Source organism: Pantherophis guttatus, chromosome 3, assembly GCF_059756535.1.
Source record: "Pantherophis guttatus breed Tessera chromosome 3, ASM5975653v1, whole genome shotgun sequence".
In the NCBI taxonomy this organism is placed as follows: Eukaryota; Metazoa; Chordata; class Lepidosauria; order Squamata; family Colubridae; genus Pantherophis; species Pantherophis guttatus.
Window position 1 is genome coordinate 214611797 of NC_142065.1, and position 22542 is coordinate 214634338.

At 46.5% G+C, this 22542-nt stretch overlaps 1 protein-coding gene across 1 annotated transcript in view; it reads left to right on the plus strand.

Annotated features, from left to right (window-relative positions):
• Positions 1-21580, plus strand: part of EFR3A (EFR3 homolog A) — a 53800-nt gene extending 32220 nt beyond the window's left edge. The window contains exons 11-24 of the mRNA XM_087891437.1: positions 2024-2188; positions 3947-4061; positions 5435-5486; positions 6732-6904; positions 8019-8094; positions 9667-9828; positions 10023-10154; positions 10812-10879; positions 13464-13591; positions 15542-15630; positions 16561-16609; positions 17383-17486; positions 18641-18690; positions 19279-21580. Of these exons, the coding sequence (XP_087747563.1) occupies positions 2024-2188; positions 3947-4061; positions 5435-5486; positions 6732-6904; positions 8019-8094; positions 9667-9828; positions 10023-10154; positions 10812-10879; positions 13464-13591; positions 15542-15630; positions 16561-16609; positions 17383-17486; positions 18641-18690; positions 19279-19384 (1469 nt within the window). The 3' untranslated portion in view covers positions 19385-21580. The remainder of the gene's footprint in view (positions 1-2023; positions 2189-3946; positions 4062-5434; positions 5487-6731; positions 6905-8018; positions 8095-9666; positions 9829-10022; positions 10155-10811; positions 10880-13463; positions 13592-15541; positions 15631-16560; positions 16610-17382; positions 17487-18640; positions 18691-19278) is intronic.
• Positions 21581-22542: the final 962 nt, after the last annotated feature.

The following is a 22542-nucleotide window of genomic DNA, read 5'->3' on the forward strand; positions in this document are numbered from 1 at the left end:
GAGGGCTGAAAAAGTTATTTTTGACTGGTCCTCACACTTTTGACCAGTCCTCGAACTTACGACTGTCCTCACATTTTACATTTTTGCCCTATCTTGTCACCATGTTGAAGAGAAGCAGTTGTGAAATGAGTGACATGGTTGTTAAGAATGCTGCACGGGCATAAATGTGAGGATGGTCATAAGTGTGAGGACCAGTCAAAAGTGCGAGGACCTGTCAGAAATGACTTTTTTCAGCCCTCTGGTTAGTCCTTTTGTGCATATGGACTACTCAGAGGGCTGAAAAAGTTATTTTTGACTGGTCCTCACACTTTTGACCAGTCCTCGAACTTACGACTGTCCTCACATTTTACATTTTTGCCCTATCTTGTCATCATGGTGAAGAGAAGCAGTTGTGAAATGAGTGACATGGTTGTTAAGAATGCTGCATGGGCATAAATGTGAGGATGGTCATAAGTGTGAGGACCAGTCAAAAGTGCGAGGACCTGTCAGAAATGACTTTTTTCAGCCCTCTGGTTAGTCCTTTTGTGCATATGGACTACTCAGAGGGCTGAAAAAGTTATTTTTGACTGGTCCTCACACTTTTGACCAGTCCTCGAACTTATGACTGTCCTCACATTTTACATTTTTGCCCTATCTTGTCATCATGGTGAAGAGAAGCAGTTGTGAAATGAGTGACATGGTTGTTAAGAATGCTGCACGGGCATAAATGTGAGGATGGTCATAAGTGTGAGGACCAGTCAAAAGTGCGAGGATCTGTCAGAAATGACTTTTTTCAGCTCTCTGGTTAGTCCTTTTGTGCATATGGACTACTCAGAGGGCTGAAAAAGTTATTTTTGACTGGTCCTCACACTTTTGACCAGTCCTCGAACTTATGACTGTCCTCACATTTTACATTTTTGCCCTATCTTGTCATCATGGTGAAGAGAAGCAGTTGTGAAATGAGTGACATGGTTGTTAAGAATGCTGCACGGGCATAAATGTGAGGATGGTCATAAGTGTGAGGACCAGTCAAAAGTGTGAGGACCTGTCAGAAATGACTTTTCAGCCCTCTGAGTAGTCCCTATACACATAGCCATGGCCACCCGGTCACATGACCAGCTAGCCACGCCCACCCGGTCACATGGCCTCCAAGCCACGCCCACACAATAAGCCACGCCCACAATGGTGTCCTTCTTACCAATGTTAAAATCTGTTCACCTTACCCTATAGACATAGCCATGGCCACCCGGTCACATGACCAGCTAGCCATGGCCACCCAGTCACATGACCAGCTAGCCACGCCCACAAAATAAGCCACGCCCACAATGTCCCTCTTTACCAATGTTAAAATCTGGTCACCTTATTCATGACCCAAGTAGGGAACATTATCAGTGCTAGAAGGGAGTGGGGTTTGGGGCTCTGACCTCTGTTTGGTTTGAGTTAAAACTGCAAGGCTAAAAAGTGGGAGACCGTGAGTTCTAGTGCCTCCTTTGCCATGGAAGCTGGCTACGAAGAAGTGAGGTGGGTTGGGCTGAGAGAGAGAGAGGGGGTGGGGGACTGGCCCAGAGTCACCCAGGTGGCTTTCACGCCTAAGGTGAGACTAGAACTCACCGTCTCCTGGTGATGGGCCCAAAGTCACCCAGTTGGCTATCAGGCCTAAGGCTGGATTTGAACTCACAGCCTCCTGCTTTCTTGCCTGGTGCCTTAACCACTAGACTTTGGGCCAATCGCCAGGAGACGGTAAATTCTAGTTCCACCTTAGGCATGGAAGCCAGCTGGGTAACTTTGGGCCAATGACCAGGAGATGGTGAGTTCTAGTCCTGCCTTAGGCATGAAAGACAGCTGGGGGATTCCGGGCCAGTCACCCTCTCCCAGCCCAACCCGCCTCACAGGGAGGTTGTTGTTGTGGGGAAAATAGGAAAGAAGAAAAGGTGTTGGATATGATTTGTCACTTTGAGTTGCTTGTAAAAGCAATAAAGGCAGGATATAAATAAATAAATAAATAATAAATATATATATTTTTTACCACGCTTCCGTTGGGCAGGACCCACCGTCCTGGAGGTTTTCAACACCCTGCTGAAGCACCTGAGCCTGAGTGTGGATTTTGAACTGGGCAACACGAGGGGCAATCACGGCCACGCTGCCCTCACGGCCCCCTCTAAGGACAACGACGAGCGCATAGTCCAGAACGCCATCATTCAGACCATCGGTCAGTGTCCGGGGTGGACTCTCACCTGGCGACCTCTTTTCTTTTTGTACCTTTTCATCCCCTTGGTGCAAAATAAGAATTCCCCACCCCCACCCCCTCTAGTATTTCCTCTCTATGACCGCTGTATAACTCAGTCAAACCGACGAATGTGACGGCTGACACAAGGATTCTGCAAATGGTGTCCAAACCTTAAAATGTTTCTGGTCTACGAAGAAGGGGATCAGTGCAGGGTCCAGCACTGTCAGGCCCCCGTCGGAGCCTGAATCTGCAGAGGCAGGCGAGCAGGAATTGGAGCATACGGGAGATGGAGGTGGCAGCTTTGTTGGCTTCAGAGTAATGTGGGGAGGAGCAGGTCGAGTCAGACCAGGGCCTTTCAGGATTGGGACTGCTTGAAGGCAGGGAGGAAGTGGGGCAGGATGACCCAAGACAGGCTAAGCAGTGAACATGAGAGACAGAGCTCAGGTGATGAGCAAGGACCGCCCCCTCCTGATCCTCGAGCACGGAGAGTGGAGAGAAGGCGAGAACAGCTCAGGCTGACCCAACTACTCGGGAGGGGAGCACCCCACCCAATCTTCACAAGGCACACCTGGGGATTCAAACTTAAGGAGACGTCAGGAACAAATGCTGAATTCTTGGAGTGTTGAGTGCTGACCTTTGAACGTTCTTGGATTCCTTGCATTCTTTCTGGATTTCTTGCTTTGCAGCCATGGTGCTCACAGCATTGGGCTGGACTGTTTGCAGCTGGAGGCTGCTTGAGGTGTGTGTGTGATCACTTTGCTCTGGGACTTGCCAGAAACGTGGGGAGTGTTTGGGGAAATTTGGAGCAATAAAGGGGCGGTTTGAACTGCCTGTGTTATCACAGTGCCGTGGCCTGGGTCATCACAAGCACTTCCCCCTTCCCCTTAAAGCTCACCCCCAATTCCTTCTGCACCCCCACTATGAATACACCTCTCCTAACATAAAATCAGGCCGCTCTTTGTTCTGATTGACAAAAATATTGATTGACAGAGTGAATCACTCGCGTCTCCAATTTATTTGCAAATCAAGCATACATGTTATAATTGAAAGTCAGGTTCTAGTTTCTTATTTGGATTTTAAAAAACTGTTTCTAAGGCAATGTAGCTCTTGCGGGTAACTCCAACTTAGGGGGAGCTAGGAAGGGTCCTGGGTTGGCCTTGCATTTGTTTCCTGCTTTGTAAGGAGTGTTTCTCAACCATGCGTGCTTTACGATGGGTGGACTTCAACTCCCAGAATTCCCCAGCCAAGGTTGAGGAACATGGGGGGTTTTTTTCCCCCACATCCTTCTAATTTTCATTTTATTAAAAAAATTTAAAATATAAACACAAAACTTAAAAAAAGAATAGGTAAAAAACAAAAAGATCTTGAACAGTACATTACATTATATGTTACAAGAATATTAGTTTCCCACCCCTTGGGAAATAGCTCCCCCCCTCAAGAAGGAAGGAAGGAAGATAGATAGGTGGTGGTGCAGTAGTTAGAATGCAGCATTGCAGGCTAGCTCTGCCCACTGCCAGGAGTTCGATCCTGACTGGCTCAAGATTGACTCAGCCTTCTGTCCTTCCGAAGTGAGTAAAATGAGGACCTAAATTGTTGGGGAGGCAAGAGGCTGACTCTGTAAACTGCTTGGAGAGGGCTGTAAAGGCCCTGTGAAGTGGCATATAAGTCTAAGGGCTATTCTCTGTCTTAGGAGTAGCTGGAAGAGTCTCATCCTCCCTTTGCTTTTCATTCTGCTCGTAGGTTTCTTCGGAAGCAACTTGCCCGACTACCAGCGGTCAGAGATCATGATGTTCGTCATGGGGAAAGTCCCCGTCTTTGGGGTGACCTCCCACACCATGGACACCAGCGAGCTTGGGTTCGTCTCCTCATTCTGTTCTGTTTGTCTTTCTGCAATCTGGTATTAATAATAGGAGGAGGCCTGGTGGCCCAGTGGTTAGAATGCAGTATTGCAGGCTAACTCTGCCCACTGCCAGGAGTTTGATCTTGACCGGCTCAAGGTTGACTCAGCCTTCCAAGGTGGGTAAAATGAGGAGCCAGATTGTTGGGGCAATAAGCTGAGTCTGTAAATTGCTTGGAGAGGGCTGTGAAGCACTGTGAAGTGGTATATAAGTACACCGCTCAAAAAAATAAAGGGAAGACAAGCAGAAGACATCCGAGATCAGAATGAATGAAATAGCCTTATTAAATACTTTGTTCGTTACATACAGTAGTTTTGTGTTCCCTTTAGTTGTTTGAGCAGTGTATAAACTACTGTATGTAAAGAACAAAGTATTTAATAAGGCTATTTCATTCATTCTGATCTCGGATGTCTTCTGCTTGTCTTCCCTTTATTTTTTTGAGCAGTACATAAGTGCTATTGCTAAGTGCTAAAGGAGGGAGGGAAGGAGGAAGGGAATAGAGGAAGGAACAGGAAGGAAGAAACAAAGGAAGGAAGGAAGGAAGGAAGGAAGGAAGAAACAGGAAGGAAGGAAGAGAGAAAGAAGAAGGAAGGAAGGAAGGAAGGAAGGAAGGAAGGAAGGAAGGAAGGAACAGGAAAGAAAGAAGGAAGGAAGGAAGGAAGGAAAGAAGGAAGGAAGGAAGGAAAGAAGGAAAGAAAGAAGGAAGGAAGGAAGAAACAGGAAGGAAGGAAGGAAAGAAGGAAGGAAGGAAGGAAGGAAGGAAGAAACAGGAAGGAAGGAAGGAAGGAAGGAAGGAAGGAAGGAAGGAAGGAAGGAAGGAAGGAAGGGCCGTGGTAGCATAGTGGTTAGAGTGCAGTATTGCAGGCTGACTCTGTCCACTGCCAGGAGTTTGATCCTGACCGGCTCAGGGTTGACTCAGCCTTCCATCCTTCTGAGATCGGTAAAACAACCAAGCTCAGAGACCACCAAGGGCCACACCACAGTCCTCCTCCTCTCTGCAACCCCCTCCCCTCCCCGCTCTGAAATATTAACAGATGGCTTTTGAAACCAGGTCCCTTCTGGGCGTATTTTGCTTCTGCAAATTCTGTCTTGGATAACTTTTTAAAAAAGACTTTCCAGAGTGGGGGGGAGAGAGAGAGAGAGAGGCAGGGGCCGGTGAGGTCAAGAGCCCCGAGATCAATGGCGTCTTGTCCCACTGGATGGTTTTCCAGCCAGGAATGCTGCTTCCTTTGCGGGCTGCCCCAGCCTTGATTGACAAGCTGCAGCCCTGGACTGTCCCCCCTGTTTCTTCCCAGATATCATATTTTCTTTGCTCTTTCTGCTCTCGCAGGGATTTGGGAACCAGGAGGATTCAAATCATGCTGCTGCGGTCGTTGCTGATGGTAAGAAGGGATTCTGGGCCTGGGGGGCCTGGGATGAGATGCCGGATTTCAGGGGTGGCTTCTCCCATAATCCCTAATAGCAAGGATTCCATCCTGTTAAGAGCAGGGATCTCCAACCTTGGCCACTTTAAGACTTGTGGACTTCAACTCCCAGAATTCTTGTGGACTTCAACTTGTGGACTTCAACTCCCAGAATTCCCCAGCCAGCATGTGCTGGCTGGGGAATTCTGGGAGTTGAAGTCCACAAGTTGAAGTCCACAAGAATTCTGGGAGTTGAAGTCCACAAGTCTTAAAGTTACCAGGTTTGGAGAGCCTGTTTAGAGGATCAAAGCAGATCGCAATCAAGTTAATTTCCTGTTAACGGACTACAGCTCCCAGCATCCCCTGACCTTGCAGGCTGCAACTGATGATTCCTAGGGTAACCTTTGGAAGGCATGGGTGGGAAAAGCCCTGTACTGTGAATAAAACCCTGCCAGTCAGGATTCCTGTTGTTGTACAGGTAGTCCTTAACTTATAACCATTCATTTAGTGAAGTTACGACGGCACTGAAAAAATGGACTTTTTGTCCGTTTTTCACACGATCGTTGCAGCATCCCGATGGTCATATGATCAAAATTGAGATGCTTGGCAACTGGCATGGACTCATGACGGTTGCAATGCACCCAGGGGGCACATGATCCTCCTTTGGCGACGATCTGACCAGGCAAAGGGCATACGTGGGGCTTATTGGGGTAGATTGCAGGGGTGGCACCGAAATATAATTTTATCATATTTTACCTATATCTCAAATTATTGTATTTTTTATTCCAATTTCATTTTAGATTGTGTTTTATTCCAACTTCATTTTAAATCGCATTTTATTCCAACTTCATTTTAAATTGCTTTTTTTTTTTTTCAAATTTTAGTAATAATTCATTTCTGGAACTCTGCACTTTGATACGGCCCAAGGGCTAATCCATCAATAAAGATATCGAAAATTAGGCCAGGCAAAGTCAATAGGGAAAGGCAGATTTGCTTAACGACTGTGGCGAGAAAGGTCGCAAAATGGGGCCAAACTCACTTAACAACTGTCTGGCTTAGTGATGAAATCTTGGGCTCAATTGTGGTCGTAAGACAAGGACTCCCTGTATCTTTGAATCCTGGGAGTATGCCTTGAGTAGCCCTTTGGCCTGTTTGAGCAGCTGCCCGCTGTCCCTATTCAAGAGCAATTGGGGACCCCTTGTTTTTTGTCGGACTCCTTGGCAGGTGACCTCCGGCTACAATGCGAAGAGTATCGCCTCGGTCCTCTCAGCGCCTTTCCTGGACCCTCTGCTGTCCACCTCCCTCATGGAGGACTCCGAGCTGCGGCAGCTGGTCTTGGAAATCCTACACAACCTGATTGACCGGCACGACAACAGAGCAAAGCTTCGAGGGATACGGTAAGGATGGTCCTGGCCTCTGGGTAGCTGAAACGGGGAAATGAACTATATTTGAGGGGCTGCCACAGAGAGGAGGAAGGGGGTCAAGCTATTCTCCAAAGCAGCCGAAGGCCAGACAAGGAATAATGGATGGAACCTGATCAAGGAGAGATTCAACCTGGAAATAAGGAGAAACTTTCTGACAGTGAGAACAATCAACCCATGGAACAGAAGTTGCCTTCGGAAGTTGTGGGAGCTTCATCACTGGAGGCTTCCAAGTAGAGATTGGACTGCCCTCTGTCAGAAATGGTGTAGGGTCTCCTGCTTGAGTGGGGGGTTGGACTAGATGACCTACAAGCTCCCTTCCATTAATCTGTTAGAGATGGATGGATGGATGGATAAATAGATGAATGATGGAAGATAGATAGATAGATAGATAGATAGATAGATAGATAGATAGATAGATAGATAGATATAGACAGACAGAGATAGATAGATAGATAGATAGATAGATAGATAGATAGATAGATAGATAGATAGACAGACAGACAGACAGACAGACAGATAGATAGATAGATAGACAGACAGACAGACAGATAGATAGATAGATAGATAGATAGATATAGACAGACAGACAGACAGAGATAGATAGATAGATAGATAGATAGATAGATAGATAGATAGATAGATAGATAGATAGATAGAAGTTGTGGGTACTTCATCACTGGAAGTTTTGAAGAAGAGACTGGACAGTCATCTCTCAGAAATGGTGTAGGCAGGGCCTCCTGCTTGGGTAGAGGGTTGGACTAGATGACCATTGCAGCCTCTCCCTGGTCACGTGATTAAACTTCAGCCTCTTGGCCACTGACTTGTATTTATGATGGTCGCAGTATCCCGGGGATCACGTGATCCCCTTTTGCGACTTCCTGACGAGCAAAGCCTAACCTGGGCTAAGGCTTTCATACAACCGATGGCAATTCAAAGCAAGCTTTGCGGGAAGGTGCAAAGCCCGTGTAGTTTGCAAAGAGTTTCCACTCCCAGCGTTTCCTTGATGGCAAGTTGTTTTGTGGTAGCTGTCACTTGTTGTTTGTTCCCATAAGAGACGAGCCCTTTCCCTCCCCTCCCCCCATTCTAGAATCATCCCGGACGTGTCTGATCTGAAGATAAAGCGAGACAAGATTTCTCGGCAAGACGTGAGCTTTATGAAGAAGGTAAATTTATGAAGAAGACTTACATTCAATTTCAGTCTAAAACAGGGCTCTCCATATGTGGCCACTTGAAGACTTTGTGGACTTCAACTCCCAGAATTCCCCAGCCAGTGCATGCTGGCTGGGGAATTCTGGGAGTTGAAGTCCACAAAGTCTTAAAGTGGCCACGTGTGGAGATCTTTGCAGGTCAAACTCCTCTGGGTGGCTCCCCTGGGTGGAATATTCTGCCCTGTGGACACTTTTGTGAGGCTTAAAAAGCCTGGCTGTGACCCCCAAGACTGGGGCCCCGAAGGCATCAGGGCCCCGTTGTCTGGCTTCACTGCTAACTGGACAAATTATCTTGGCTGCTGTGTATATTTATTTGGCATATTTTAAAATTGTTTTTGAAATGATCTTTATTGCTTTAATTGTTTTTATACTTTGGGAATTGTAAGCTGCCCGAAGTGATTGATTGAGATGGGTGACTGTAGAAAAGGGAGGAAGGAAAGAAGGGAGGGAAGGAAGAGGGAGGGAGGGAGGGAGGGAGGGAGGGAGGGAGAAGGGAGGAATGGAGACAGGGTGAGAAGGAAGGAAAGAAGGGAGAGAGGGAGGAAGAAGGGAGAAGAGGAGGGAAGGAGAGAGGAAGGAAGGAAAGGGAGGAAGAAGGAAGGAGAGAGGAAGGAAGGAAAGGGAGGAAGGAAGGAAGGAAAGAAGGGAGGGAGGGAATGAGAAGGGAGGAAGGAAAGAAGGGAGGAAGGAATGAGACAGGGTGAGAAGGAAGGAAGGAAAGAAGGGAGAGAGGGAGGGAGGAAGAAGGGAGAAGAGGGAAGGAGAGAGGAAGGAAGGAAAGGGAGGAAGAAGAGGGAAGGAGAGAGGAAGGAAGGAAAGGGAGGAAGGAAGGAAAGGGAGGAAGGAAGGGAAGAAGGGAGGGAAGGAAGTGGGAGGGAGGGAGGGAATGAGAAGGGAGGAATGGAGACAGGGTGAGAAGGAAGGAAGGAAAGAAGGGAGAGAGGGAGGAAGAAGGGAGAAGAGGAGGGAAGGAGAGAGGAAGGAAGGAAAGGGAGGAAGGAAGGATGGAAAGGAGGGAGGGAAGGAAGGAGGGGAGGGAGGAATTGGGGCAGGGTGGGAAGGGAGGGAGGGAGGGAAGGGGAGGGAGAAGGAAGAATGGAGGCAGAGTGGGAAGGAAGGAAGAACAGGAGGGAGGAACGGAAATAGGATGGGAAGGAGTGAAGGAAGGAAGGAAAGGGAGGAAGGAAGGAAGGAAAGGAGGGAGGGAAGGAAGTGGGAGGGAGGGAGGGAATGAGAAAGGAGGAATGGAGACAGGGTGTGAAGGAAGGAAGGAAAGGGAAGAAGAAAAGGAAGGAGGGGAGGGAGGAATTGGGGCAGGGTGGGAAGCGAGGGAGGGTGGGAAGAATGGAGGCAGAGTGGGAAGGAAGGAAGAAGAGGAGGGAGGAATGGAAATAGGATGGGAAGGAAGGAAGGAAAGGAGTAGAGGAGGGGAGGTGGGAGGAAGCATAAATCCCCTGCTCTTTAGCATTCACGCATCCCATCCTCCCGTTGCCTTGGGCCCCCTTCCCTCCTCCTGTCCTGGAGCAGCATGCCCAGCAGCTGTACCGACACGTCTACTTGGGTTGCAAAGAAGACGACAATGTCCACAAGAATTTTGAGCTGCTCTACACGTCGCTGGCCCTGATCACCATCGAGCTGGCCAATGAAGAAGTGGTCACCGACCTCATCCGCCTGGCCATCGCCCTGCAGGTACCTCAGAGGTGGGGGGAGGAAGGCCAGCCTTGGGGGGGGGTGGAGAGCCTGCTTAGGGGGTGATGAGGGGCGTAGAGGAACATCCGCGAAAGAAAAACAAAATGCAGGCAACGATTCACACCTGCCCGCCTGGAAGGTTTCCAAGGAAATATTTGGTGTATTTAATTCTGTTCCTTTTTCTCCTCCCGAAGGACATCGCCATTCTTAACGAGGACAGCCTCTCGATGTTCAACCGGTGCAGCATCATGGGGCTGGTCGCTGCGTACCTCAACTTCCTGAGCCAGATGATCGCCATCCCGGCCTTCTGCCAGCACATCAGCAAGGTGGGTAGCCAAAATCGTGGTTTCTCCCTTTTCCCTCTTTATTCCGTTTGGGGCCCTTCTTCCTTGGAACATTTTGGGGAGGGGAGGCCCGCAGCAGGTAGTGAGCCATTTTGGGTGCGCCAAAGAAGGACCATGTCACCCTTTTGAGGTCCATGGAGATTCTCAGTCCTCCAGGTCACAGTTGTCCCAAAGGTGCTTTCTTACCTTGTTAAGGTAGTCACCTTAACAACGGCAGTGATTCACTTAACAACGGTGGCAAGAAAAGTGGGGCAAAACTCACTTAACAAATGACTCACTTAACACCAGAAATCCTGGGCTCCCTTGTGGGTCGTAAGCCGAGGACTCCCTGTAATCCGCTCCTCTGAGAGCTCACCCAGGAGGGCGTCTGTGTGGTCGTCACCCACATTGGGCGTGAGAATTTCTTCATCAAGGAGTCACGGAGCTCAGGGCCCACCGGATTTTACCCAGCCCTCTGCTCCAGGAACAAGGGAGAGTCAGTGGGAAACCAGGCTCCTCGAGGTGGCAACCCAGCTGCATATGCCAGCCGGGCACTTTAGCTTCACGTTCTCTGCCAGCAAAAATGGGGAGCCAGAGATTTCATCCCGCTCGGTTAAACAGGGCTCTGAAAGGGGCTTTTGGCTCCCACTGTTTCCGCAGGTGATTGAAACCAGAACAGTGGAAGCTCCCTACTTTTTGCCGGAAACCATCCTTCGAGATAAGTCCAGGTAAATGTCTCGGGTTTGGCTGATAAAGGAAGCGAAACTTTGGAAGAGAAGCTTTGTCGCTCAGCGTTGAACTTTGGGGTCCTTGGCGCTCTCTGAGCCGGGTGGCTTCCTTGCAGATGTTGGATGGGATGGGATGGGATGGAATATGGAGAGAGAAAGGAAGAAAGGGAGGGAGGGAGGGAGGGAGGAAGGAAAGAAGGAAAAGAAAGGGAGGAAGGAAAGAAGGAAGGAAGGAAAAAGGGAGGGAGGGAGGAAGGAAAGAAGGAAAAGAAAGGAAAGAATGAAAAGGAAGGAAGGAAGGAAAAAGGGTGGGAGGGAGGGAGGAAAAAGAGGGAGGAAAGAAGGAAAAGAAAGGGAGGAAGGAAAGAAGGAAGGGGAAGGAAGAAGGAAAGAAAAAGGAGGGAGGAAGGAAGGGTGGGAGGGAGGGAGGGAGGAAAAAGGGAGGGAGGGAAGAAGGAAGAGGAAGGAAGGAAGGAAAAAGGGAGGGAGGGAGGGAGGGAGGGAGGAAGGAAGGAAGAAGGGAGGGAGAGAGAGAGGGAGGAAGGAAGGAAGGAAAAAGAAAGGAGGGATTCTTTATTGGCCAGATATGATTGGACACACAGGGAATTTGTCACTGGTGTACATACAAGCAACAAGTGATGGTATGTACAGTGTACATACAATCAAGTCATGATTGTAATCATAAGATACCATCATCATAAATCATAAGATACAACAATCAGTAATAGTCACAGGATACTAAATAAAAGCAATCCGTATTAATCATAAGGTACAAACAACAAAATGATAATGATAAGATGCTAAAGGAATAAGTAATGGGAAAGATAATAATAATAATACAGCCTGACTATGTGGTTTGACATACCCAGCTACCGTAGGTCACATCCTCGGTGCTAGAAGGGTGTGGGATTTACAGAGTGGAGGACTGGGGGGTTCTTGGTGCTCTCTTGATTGTCTTCTTGCAGACGTTTCATCACCCAACTAAGTAACACCATCAGTGTTAGTGGGGTTTGTGGAGAGCAGGAGGAGGAGGACTGTGGGGTCTTTGGTGGTCTCTAAGCTTCTTTTCTTGTGGATGTTTTATGACCCAACGAGGTAACATCTTGATCTGCAAGAAAATGACAAGAGAACAACCCAGCACAGAGATCACCCAGGACCCCCAGAAATTAAACATTATAGCCCACTCCCAATCAGTAACCTAGAATTGGGGGAATAATCATGGCCAAAGCCCAGCCCTTAAGTCCCCAGGTAGTTTGGGTGCTTCCGTAGCCTACAAGGATACATTTCTTCTCTGACAGATCCCAACCTATAATACATACTGAAACTTCCTCTCCCTGTTTCGAATAATGAAAATGAAGGAAATTTTTTTGATCAAAATGCAAACAGGATAAGAGCAGATTGTTAATGCCCTTTTATGATGCGTTAGATCTATGATGCCACACATCCCACGGGGACCCTCTGCAGAAATGGTGGGGAAAAGATGCCCAAAACCAAACCAAATCTTAAGTATCGCCCCAGAGCCATTTCAGCAGCGGCTGTGGAGATTCCCCGAGATCACCCAGGCCGTGGTTGCCCCCCCCCCAAAGGTGCCTTTTCCAAAAGTCAGCTGGACTTCCTTGGGTTTTTTTTTTCCTTTGAAAATGTTTCACTTCTCATCCCAGAAGCTTCTTCAGTTCATCATTCAGTTCTTCATGAACTGATGAAGCTTCTGGGATGAGAAGTGAAATGTTTTCAAAGGGAAAAAAAAACATAAGAAAGTCCAGTTGACTTTTTGGGAAAAAAGCCCCTTTGGGACATTCCAGCAGTGAAGCACCTCTACTGCTATCTTTTCCTGTATTCGTTTTTCTTGAGAAATGTCTTTTCCCCACTGGACGGATTGCTCGAAACCCAGCGGTGCAGTAGAGCAGATTCGTTTCTACGATGACATTCCAAGAGATGAACCGGCAGCGTTTTTGCTAAGACTGAGGTTCGATTGGATTGGCCTCGTAGGATATTATCAATTAAAAAAAAAAAAAAAAAAACTCAACCAAGATTTCAGTACGGTAAGATATTAAAGATTTCAGCCCAATTCCCTTTCAGCCAAGAGGAAGGAAGTTGAGAGGACTGAAAGGAGAACTTTGAAAAGTTCAGGGGGAAACTTGAAGGATATTGTTAAGGCAATAAGTAGGAACGATTTATCATTGGAAGGGCTTCCCTCCAGAAGTTGTGGGTGCTCTTATCTCTGGAGGTTTTAAAAAAGAGATTGGCTAACCATTTGCAAACAGGTTAGCAGTGATGGCTAACCTGTTTGCCGTCCCATCGGGGAGGGGGGGGCGGTAGGCCCATTTTTCACCCTCCCCAGGCTCCAGAGGCTTTCTTGGAAGGCCTGAAAATCAGTTGGCCGGCGTGCGTATGCATGGATTCCATGTGCCACCTGTGGGTTCACCATCACGGGTTTCCTGCTTGATCAGCGGGCTGGACTAGAAGACCTCCAAAGTCCCTTCCAGCTCTGTTCCATTGTTCAGTTGATCCACTTATAATCTCATTGATTTTCCCTTTCATTTTGAACAAAGTTTTTTGGTTTTTTTTTTTTTTTTTTTTACAGCATTCCCCTGAACTTTGATAAGGACGACAAGAGCTTGTTCTTCCTGACTCACAAGATTGTGGAATCCTTAGGCGGCAGCGGCTACAGCGTGGAAAGGCTGTCGGTGCCTTACGTGCCCCAGGTGACAGGTGAGATTTAGTCTTTCCAGCGGACGCATGTGTGACTCGTGGCAATTGTTGGCCACAACAGTTGCGGAGAGGAAACCGCTCGGTTTGAGGACCTGGATTGTTGAATAGGTAGGATGAAACCGCTTCCCTTTGCGATCGGCCATTTTTTGGCTGAGAAGTGATGTTGCTGAACTGCAATTCCCACAGCACCTGGCTCTCCTGGAGCTTTAAGGCCGCCATCCTTGTGGCCCTCTTGAAGAGACCTTGGGGGCTGTTCCAGAGGGCAGCCAGGGACTCCTTGCTTCTCTTTTACACACCTGTCCCTTCAGATTTTGCTTCCCCCAGGCAGCCATTTTGAGAGGAAGCAAGTTGTTCTGCCTTCCCACTAGACTAGGGGTCTCCAACCTTGGCCACTTTAAGCCCTGGGGGACTTCAATTCCCAGAATTCCCCAGCCAGCTTTGCTGGCTGGGGAATTCTGGGAGTTGAAGTCCGCCAAGGCTTAAAGTGGCCAAGGTTGGAGACCCCTGCACTAGACCACATAAATGGTGGAAATGGGGATGACCAGAAGCACTGTGGCCCTTTGGGTCACAGTTCTCATACCTCCACCTCCGTTTGACCAGCCATCTGTTATAATCAGCTCCATTAAGTTGGACTCGATGACCTACAGGGTCCCTTCCCACTTTGTTATTCTTAGTAGACCAGACCAAGAAATGTAATATATACTATGCAGATGTTTTACAACAATTAGCATCCGTGGGACACTGCAAATGGCCATAAATGCGCCTGGTTGCCGTGAGACCGGAGTTCAGTCATGTGACTGGGGGATGTGGCGGCCAGCACAACTTGAAATTCAGGTCATAAGTACCGCCCAGATAGGTCTGTCATAACTTCGAATGGTCACTAGGTGACCGGTCGTAATTCAAGGACTTATCTGCACTCTACAGGTTTTCATTATTCTCCCAATTCCTGAAGCCTATAATCAGTTTATCTATCTATCTATCTATCTATCTATCTATCTATCTATCTATCTACCTCTCACCACTCATTTCTCTCTGTATCTATCATCTATTCATCCATCCATCTCTATCATCAATCTATATCTATCTATCCATACATCCATCTCTCTATCATCTATTTCTATCCATCCTTCTCTATCATCTCTATCTCCATACATCCATCTTTATCATCAATCTATTTCTAATTATCTATCATCTATCCATCCATCTCTATCATCAATCTATTTCTATCTATCTACTGTATCTCCATCCATCCATCTCTATTTCTATCATCTATCATCTCTCTCTCTCCATCCATCCATCTCTATCATCAATCTATTTCTATCATCTATCTATCTATCTTTCTATCTGCATCCATTCATCTCTATCATCAATCTATTTCTATCTATTGTATCTCCATCCATCCATCTCTATCATCAATCTATTTCTATCATCTATCTGCATCCATTCATCTCTACCATCAATCTATTTCTATCTACTGTATCTCCATCCATCCATCTCTGTCAATCTATTTCTATCATCATCTCTCTCTCTCCATCCATCCATCTCTATCATCAATCTATTTCTTTCTATCTAGCTATCTATCTATCTTTCTATCTGCATCCATCCATCTCTATCATCAATCTATTTCTATTTATCTATCTAATCTATCTATCTACTATATCTCTCTATCATCTATCATGTCTATCTCTATCATCTACTATATCATATCTCTGTCATCTATCTATCTATCTATCTATCTATCTATCTATCTATCTATCTATCTATCTACCTACCTACCTACCTACATCTATCCACCATCTATATCATCAATCTATTTCTTTCTATCTAGCTATCTAGCTACCCATCCATCCATTCGTCTATGCCTAACTTACCAGAATGTGATATATTGTATGCTATAATTTATATCACCCACAATGAGGAATATGAACTTTTCTGATGTTACATATACAGATGAGGACAGGCTGTCACGAAGGAAGAGTATCGTGGACACCGTGTCCATTCAGGTGGACATCCTTCCTGGAAACGGCCCAGAAGATAAGGTAAGTTTGATCACGGACATTGTGCAGCTTCAGAAAAGCTTTTCGACTTTCTCGACTTTAAGGCTAGGACTCTCCAAACTTGGCAACTTATGTACTTCAACTCCCAGAATTCAATGGGGGAATGCAATGCACAGAATTCTGGGAGTCGAAGTCCACAAGCCTTAAAATTGCCAAGTGTGGAGGGCCTTGTCCTAAGTGATCTCACCTAACCCTATTAGTTGCACCTATCCTTCCATCCATTTGCACCTGGCGAAAGTCACCCCATCAGCTTTCACGCTAAAGGCCGGACTAGAACTCACTTTCTCCTGCTGATTGGCGCAAAGTCATCCAGCCAACTTTCATGCCTAAGGCAAGACTAGAACTCCCAGTCTCCTAGTAATTGGCCAAAGTCACCCAGATGCTTTCATGCCAAAGGTGGGACTAGAACTCAGTGTCTCCTGGTGATTGGCGCAAAGTCACTCAGAGGGCTTTCATGCCTAAGGCAAGACTAGAACTCCCAGTCTCCTAGTTTTTAGGCCAGCACCCTCACTACACCAAATTGCCTCTCCAGGTACAATTATGTGTAACTGTTTACCGATTCAACCTATGAACATGGCAAGTGCAGAAGCTTGGATATCCTTTTAACCAACCCTTTTTATATCATCCCCTCTGACAGAAAGAACAGATTCCAGACATTCCCCAAACCAGCTTTCTCATCTTGGTTTTTGGGTTGTTTCTCCACATTTTCTGGCAGATTCTGCAACTCAAAAATATTATTGAGTCTCCTTGCAGGCTCCACCTCTCAAGCGTTTAATAATGGCTTCTATGTGGCTTAATTCATGCTCCTTGCCGTTCCCTCTTGCTAAACCACAGAAAATTATTTTATTTTCCTTTTTGTTCAACTGTCGGTGCATTTAAGCAAAATATTTCTCTCCCCACTCCTCCCCCCAGGTTAACAGCATGGAGGAAATTACCTTTGAAGCACTGAAGAAGGCGATAGGTAAAATGCATCATATTATATAGTAACATATGTATCCTACCCCCCCATTCCTTGTTCTGTCGTACTCTTAACAAGCAGCGATTTTGTCCCCAATAATGTAATCATAATCCTCACTACTATGGATTGTTTCTCCTCAGTTAAACAATCAGGAATATCTCTAGAGATTCTCAGTCATCCAGCACATAGTTGTGCTTTTTCCAAAAGACAATTTGATTCTCTTGGTTTTTTTTCCTTGAAAACTTTTCGCTTCTCCTCCAGGAAGCTTCTTCAGTTCTGTAATAGTGTAGTTGTATATTCTGAAGAACTGAAGAAGCTTCTTATTTATTTTATTTATTTTGTCGCATTTCTATGCCGCCCAACTCCCAAGGGACTCTTGGAGGAGAAGTGAAACGTTTTGGAGGAAAAAAAACAAGAGAGTCGAGTTGTCCTTTGGAAAAAACACCTTTGGGACAATCAGGGGTGAGAAAATACGATTACACGTTTAATAGCTCACTTAATATTAATGATGTGACGAATTAGGTTCCAAACTGGATCAGGTCCATTCACTAAAGAGTCTGAACTAATATTTCTCCAACTAAAAACAAGCTTTTCTTTGTTCACTTATTACCGTATTTTTCAGAGTATATGACACAGCTTAATTTTCGGGGAGGAAAACAAGACTGCTTCAACCAGGGCGTTTGGGGAAGTCGTCTCATCACGTGTTTTGGGAACACGGCCTTTACTTTGCTCTCTCTTTCTTTCTCCATTTTTTAAAAAATTATCAACTTCCCAAGATAACACCGGCCTTGAAGAGCAGGAGAAGGAGAAAAGGCGCCTGGTCATTGAGAAGTTTCAGAAAGCTCCCTTTGAAGAGATCGCAGCACAGTGCGAGACCAAGGTGAGCCGAGCAGAACAAGCAACGTTTTCTACAAAAAGCCCCCTGCTTGGTGATGCCCAGATAGCCTTGCAAGGCAGCTGGAGGGTCTACTTAGAGAGTGAGGACTCCACATCACGAGCTAAGCTTCTCGGCTGGCAGTGCTCACGGTGCCACCTTCTCCTACAAGGGCTGGGAGGAACAACCTGGTGCAAAATAGACTTTGCATTGTCGTGTTTTATTCCTGTGAGATCGGCAGAAGAATGGGCAAAGCGTGAGGGAGGGGGCAGACCCTTTCGCTGTCCCTTTTATGGATGGGAACTGGCATCCAGAGTAGGGCTACTAGACTGAAACCCCTGGCTGAGTAAGAAACTCCCTGTGAAAGATTTCTGCTTGATGATACGGTAGGAAAGGGGTTGTAGTTGGTGACCAAAACCACTTCCTTTTCTCCTGGGGAGGCCATGTTGTAGCATTTTTCTGCCAGAGGGGATTTTTTCCAGCTTTATCAGGGGCCTTCAGTGGGGGGTAATCCGGGATATCTCAAGAAGAGAGTACAGAATAGGATACGGAGTAACAGAGTTGGGAGGGGCCTTGGAGGTCTTCTAGTCCAACCCTCCAGACAAGTGGCTGTCCAATCTCTTCTTAAAAACCTCCAGCGATGGAGCACCCACAACTTCTGGAGGCAAGGAGTTCCACTGATGGATTGTCTTCACTGTCGGGAAGTTTCTCCTTCAGAGGTTGCTTCTCTCCTTGATTAGTTTCCATCCGTTGCTTCTTCTCCTGCCTTCAGGGGCTTTGGAGACTAAGTCGATCCCCTCCCGTCTCCTTTGTGGCAGCCCCTCAAATATTGGAAGACCTCTATCATCTCACCCCAGTCCTCTTTGTTAGATTTATATTATTACAATTCTAAGAGTAAGAGACTCCTAAGGCTGGAAGGGGGACATTGGAGGTCTTCTAGTCCAACCCACTGCCCAGAGCACAAGTCCTTATACCATCCCTGATAGTTATCCAATCTATTCTTGAAGACCTCCAGCGATGAAGCCCCCACAACTCTGAGAGGCAGGCTGTCCCACCGAAAGGAATAGATTGGATAACTATCAGGGATGGTATAAGGACTTGTGCTCTGGGCAGTGGGTTGACTGTCACCCGATCTCACTCGATCTGTTTTCTCTCTCCAGGCAAACCTCCTCCATGACCGACTGGCTCAGATACTGGAGCTCACCATTCGGTAAGGAGAAATGCCGAAGGACTAGCTGGATTTTGGCTGGGAAAATTGGAGGATGGGAATTTGGGAGTGACGAGGTGAAAGGGTGGGAAATTCAGGGATGATCAAAGGACAATACAGGTACGTCCTCAGCTTACAACAGTTCGTTTAGTGAATGTTCAAAGTTATAACAGGACCGAACAAAAGTCAAAGTCACAGGATGTTTCACTTTACAACTGTTTCACTTAGTGATGAAGTCACCAGTCCCAACTGCAGTCATTAAGCGAGGACTACCTGTAATATTTTGTTCTGACAAGTTGATTCTCGGCGACAATTGCTGGGTTAACCAGAGTTTGTGTTAGTCTCTGTTGGTTTTAATTGCTTTCCCACCATGTATTTCTTACTGTTCAAGTATTATTAGTTTGCAAGCTGTCTCCAGTAGCCATCAGAAGACAATAAAAATGAGAATTTAGGAAGAAATATATTTTCTCAATTGAAACCGTTTTGGATCTGACTTGATTAAAAACTCAGGGTCCCAAGCCAGCCCGAAAGGCAGAATGTCCAGCTGAAAGTCTGCTGTGTATAATAACCCTGGGGCTTTTCTTTTTACAGGCCCCCTCCCAGTCCTTCGGGGACCCTGACCATCACGGCCGGCTGCCCCCATTACCAATCTGTTCCCGTCTATGAGATGAAGTTTCCGGATCTTTGTGTGTATTGAGGGTCCTCTACTGGGAATTATTTTAGTCTTAAGAGCACACACTGTGTAGAGCCCAGAAGGAGTTCCTCGCTCTCTTCACTCTTTGCCGCAATTTAATCGAGTTTTCAAAAACGGCCATGAACACGAAGGGCAGTTAGGCTGGGATTGCACGCTATTCTCGAAGCTGTTGCGAAGAAAAATGAAAAGCAGAAGACGATTTATTTTTGGGCAGCTGGTTTTACCGTTTGGAAATAAGGTCGTGCTTAGGTTTATCATTCCACTTTGTCCAGAAGTGACAATGCTAATTATCCAATTCTGGGCTGGCTCGTTTCCCATCAAAACCTTTTTCGTAACGTAAATCTTGAGCACCTTAAACAATATGAGGTGGGCACTTTGCTATCATTAACTAAAGAATGATGCTAAATACTAAGCCACGTTGAAGAACTGGCATGTGCCCACAGTAGTTAAATCTGAATCCTAGTTTTGCTTTCTCAAAATTCTGTGCTTCTGCAAATAGTGGTCACATGCACTGTTCTGATAAAAAAGCCTCATTTTGAGCTTTAAAGCCTGCAGTATTTTTTCATATCTTAAAAAAAAATGTCTAGTCTAAAGCTCATACTTTGGGGGAAAAGTGTATTTTTGCTGCACAGTGGTATATAGATGATATATATTTCGTATAGCACAAGATATTAAGGGCATTTTAAAATGAGAGGGTTTTTCAAAACACATTTCTGAAATTGTAATAGAAGAGTTGGTTATTCTATGAACTATTTCTCTGTAATATAGCGATGATAGTGATATTTTATTAATTGAAAAACAAAAAATATGGATGGCACCCCTAGGCAATTTAGAATTTTTATTGTAATGTACCCGCTCCCCTTCTTTTTCATCTGCCAACTGCCATGTCCCTCCTTGAGGCCTCCTGGTCAAGATATTCCCACTTTCTGATGCCTTTTCATTAGCACCCATTGCACAATGGGGTGGACTTTAAATGTTTAGCTGGCAAGCTTTGGCAATTTAACATGTACTGTAGTTGCCAGCTTGCTGAGGGGGGTGATTGATATGTTTGGCCCGGGGACACGAATTGGGGAGAAGTCCTAGGGAATTTATATATTTTTTAATTTTTTGGCCAGCCTGTTAAAAGAGCCGAACTCTGAATGTGCTCACTGTAACCAAGGCCTCTTTTTCAGTTTGACGGCACAATCACAGCTCTTAGAGGAGGACGAAACCGCCTCTCTGGTGCAGCATCCCCCTGTGATTGCAGCTGCTCCGGCCTGCTCAGACGAGAGGCAGCGCCCCCCTCCCTTGGCACCCTTAGCTCCCCCTTTTTGGTTTTGGAAGGTAAGCTGTATGGGCGTCTGATGTCATCCGAGGGGCGTCTTCCCGAAGAGCAAAAAACCAAGGGAAGGCCCCTCTGTCTTTTTCCAAACTGTGGCTGCTTACACGCCAGCCCTGAAGGGAAGGCCAAATGCTCTGCCATGTTCACCCCATGCCGTCTGTGACCGGTCCTGCTGTCCGTCCAGCCGCTTCCCCCACTGCTCTGCATGCAACAGACGCCTGGCCTTTCATGCCTCATCTGCTGGGCTGCCTCCATCTTTTGTTGTTGTATTCCACGGTGGAACTGCGACATTTCCACAACTCTCGTGGCTCTTGTGTAGCGTCTAGCGGGGCGGGGGAAACATGCAAAAAGGGAAGTGGTCAGATTTTGAGGACAGGCTGCCTCCTGGGTCTGAAGGCACTCCTTGCGTGGTGCATTGTGCTGGTGTGGAAAAGCGCCATCCTCCTACGTAGACGGTGGTCCAGGAAGCCCACGAAGCCACGTTGCTGATTCTGTAACAATCCCCTCGCGCTCCAAAAACACCCGATACAAAGGCCTGCGTATTGATCACCTGTGCTCGTGGCCGTGTTGGTGTCGTTCGAATGTTTTTGTCCCTCAAAAGTCCTGCTGGTAGTTTTAGGCAGGCCAGCCTGTTCCTTAGCATTTCAGTTGTTCCGTTTGAAAGAATGTATAGCTTTCCGTTGGCGTTTTAACGCAAAAAATGAAAATTGCTCTACTGCAGAGGACTGTCGTTAACAACTGGATTGTCTATTTCACCGAAGCTTCAGTAGATCAATAGATTTCTGCACACTCTGTAACAAGCTGTTCGGTTAAATGTAAGAACACTGTGCAAATCCACTTGTAAGCAATAAAATTTACATAAAGGAAGAATCACAAAATATTTTTTTCCTCTTAAGATTTTTGTTGACATTTAATAAATAATAATTTAGGTAATGGAAATCATTGACAAACAATTTAAGTCGAGTGATAGCAAAGCATTTGCCTTTTGGCAATTGCTCATCCCTCTTGCCCACTGACCCTGCTCCCCCTTTTTGAGAGTCTGCAAAGGTCTTCAAAGTTGCTTCATGTTCCTCTTTTAAAAATACCCAACCTGGGAAGTTTGGGGGGGGGGAGTCATATATTCCGTCCCCAGTCACACCCATGGGGCTTGCTATTCTGCTCCACATGGCCTTGACCTGCCATAAAAAAATGGAGTTAATAATAGTTTCCAGACGTAAGAAAAGATGCCCACCGACCCCTTGGACATGATACCAGTTTTACATCCAAATGCTTGAACCTCATTTTTCTTTCTGTCTGCTGGGAAACCACTGCTGGCAACCTGAGTGAATTCAGTGAGCCTCAAAGACACCCCCCCCAATTTGTATAAAGCAGCACCTTCTTTTGTTCCCTTTGCCCCAATGCCAAACCCACCAGAGGCATTGGACTACAACTTCCATCACTCCTGATCTAGAAATCATGGAAAGAGAACGCCACCATGGGGCAGGCCAAGAAGAAGAGTGTGCCTGTGTCATGTGTGTGTGTGTAATAGTTTGTTGCCACCCCACAGCTTTCAGACAACCCCAGCCCGCAATTCAAACAAATGCCAAGCTCTGCCGCCCAAGACAAGCAGCGGACAGTTAGTCCTTGACTTACAACCATTCGTTTAGTGGCTATTTGAGGTTACAATGGCACTGGGGGAAAAAAGCGACTCCTCACCCTTATAACCTATGCCGCATCCTCATGGTCACACGATTAAAATTTGGGTGCTTGGCAACCGGGATGTATTTATGAGGTTGCTGTATCCCGGGGTCACATGATCGCCATTTGGGACCTTCCTTCTGAAGCTGGATTCGTTTAACGG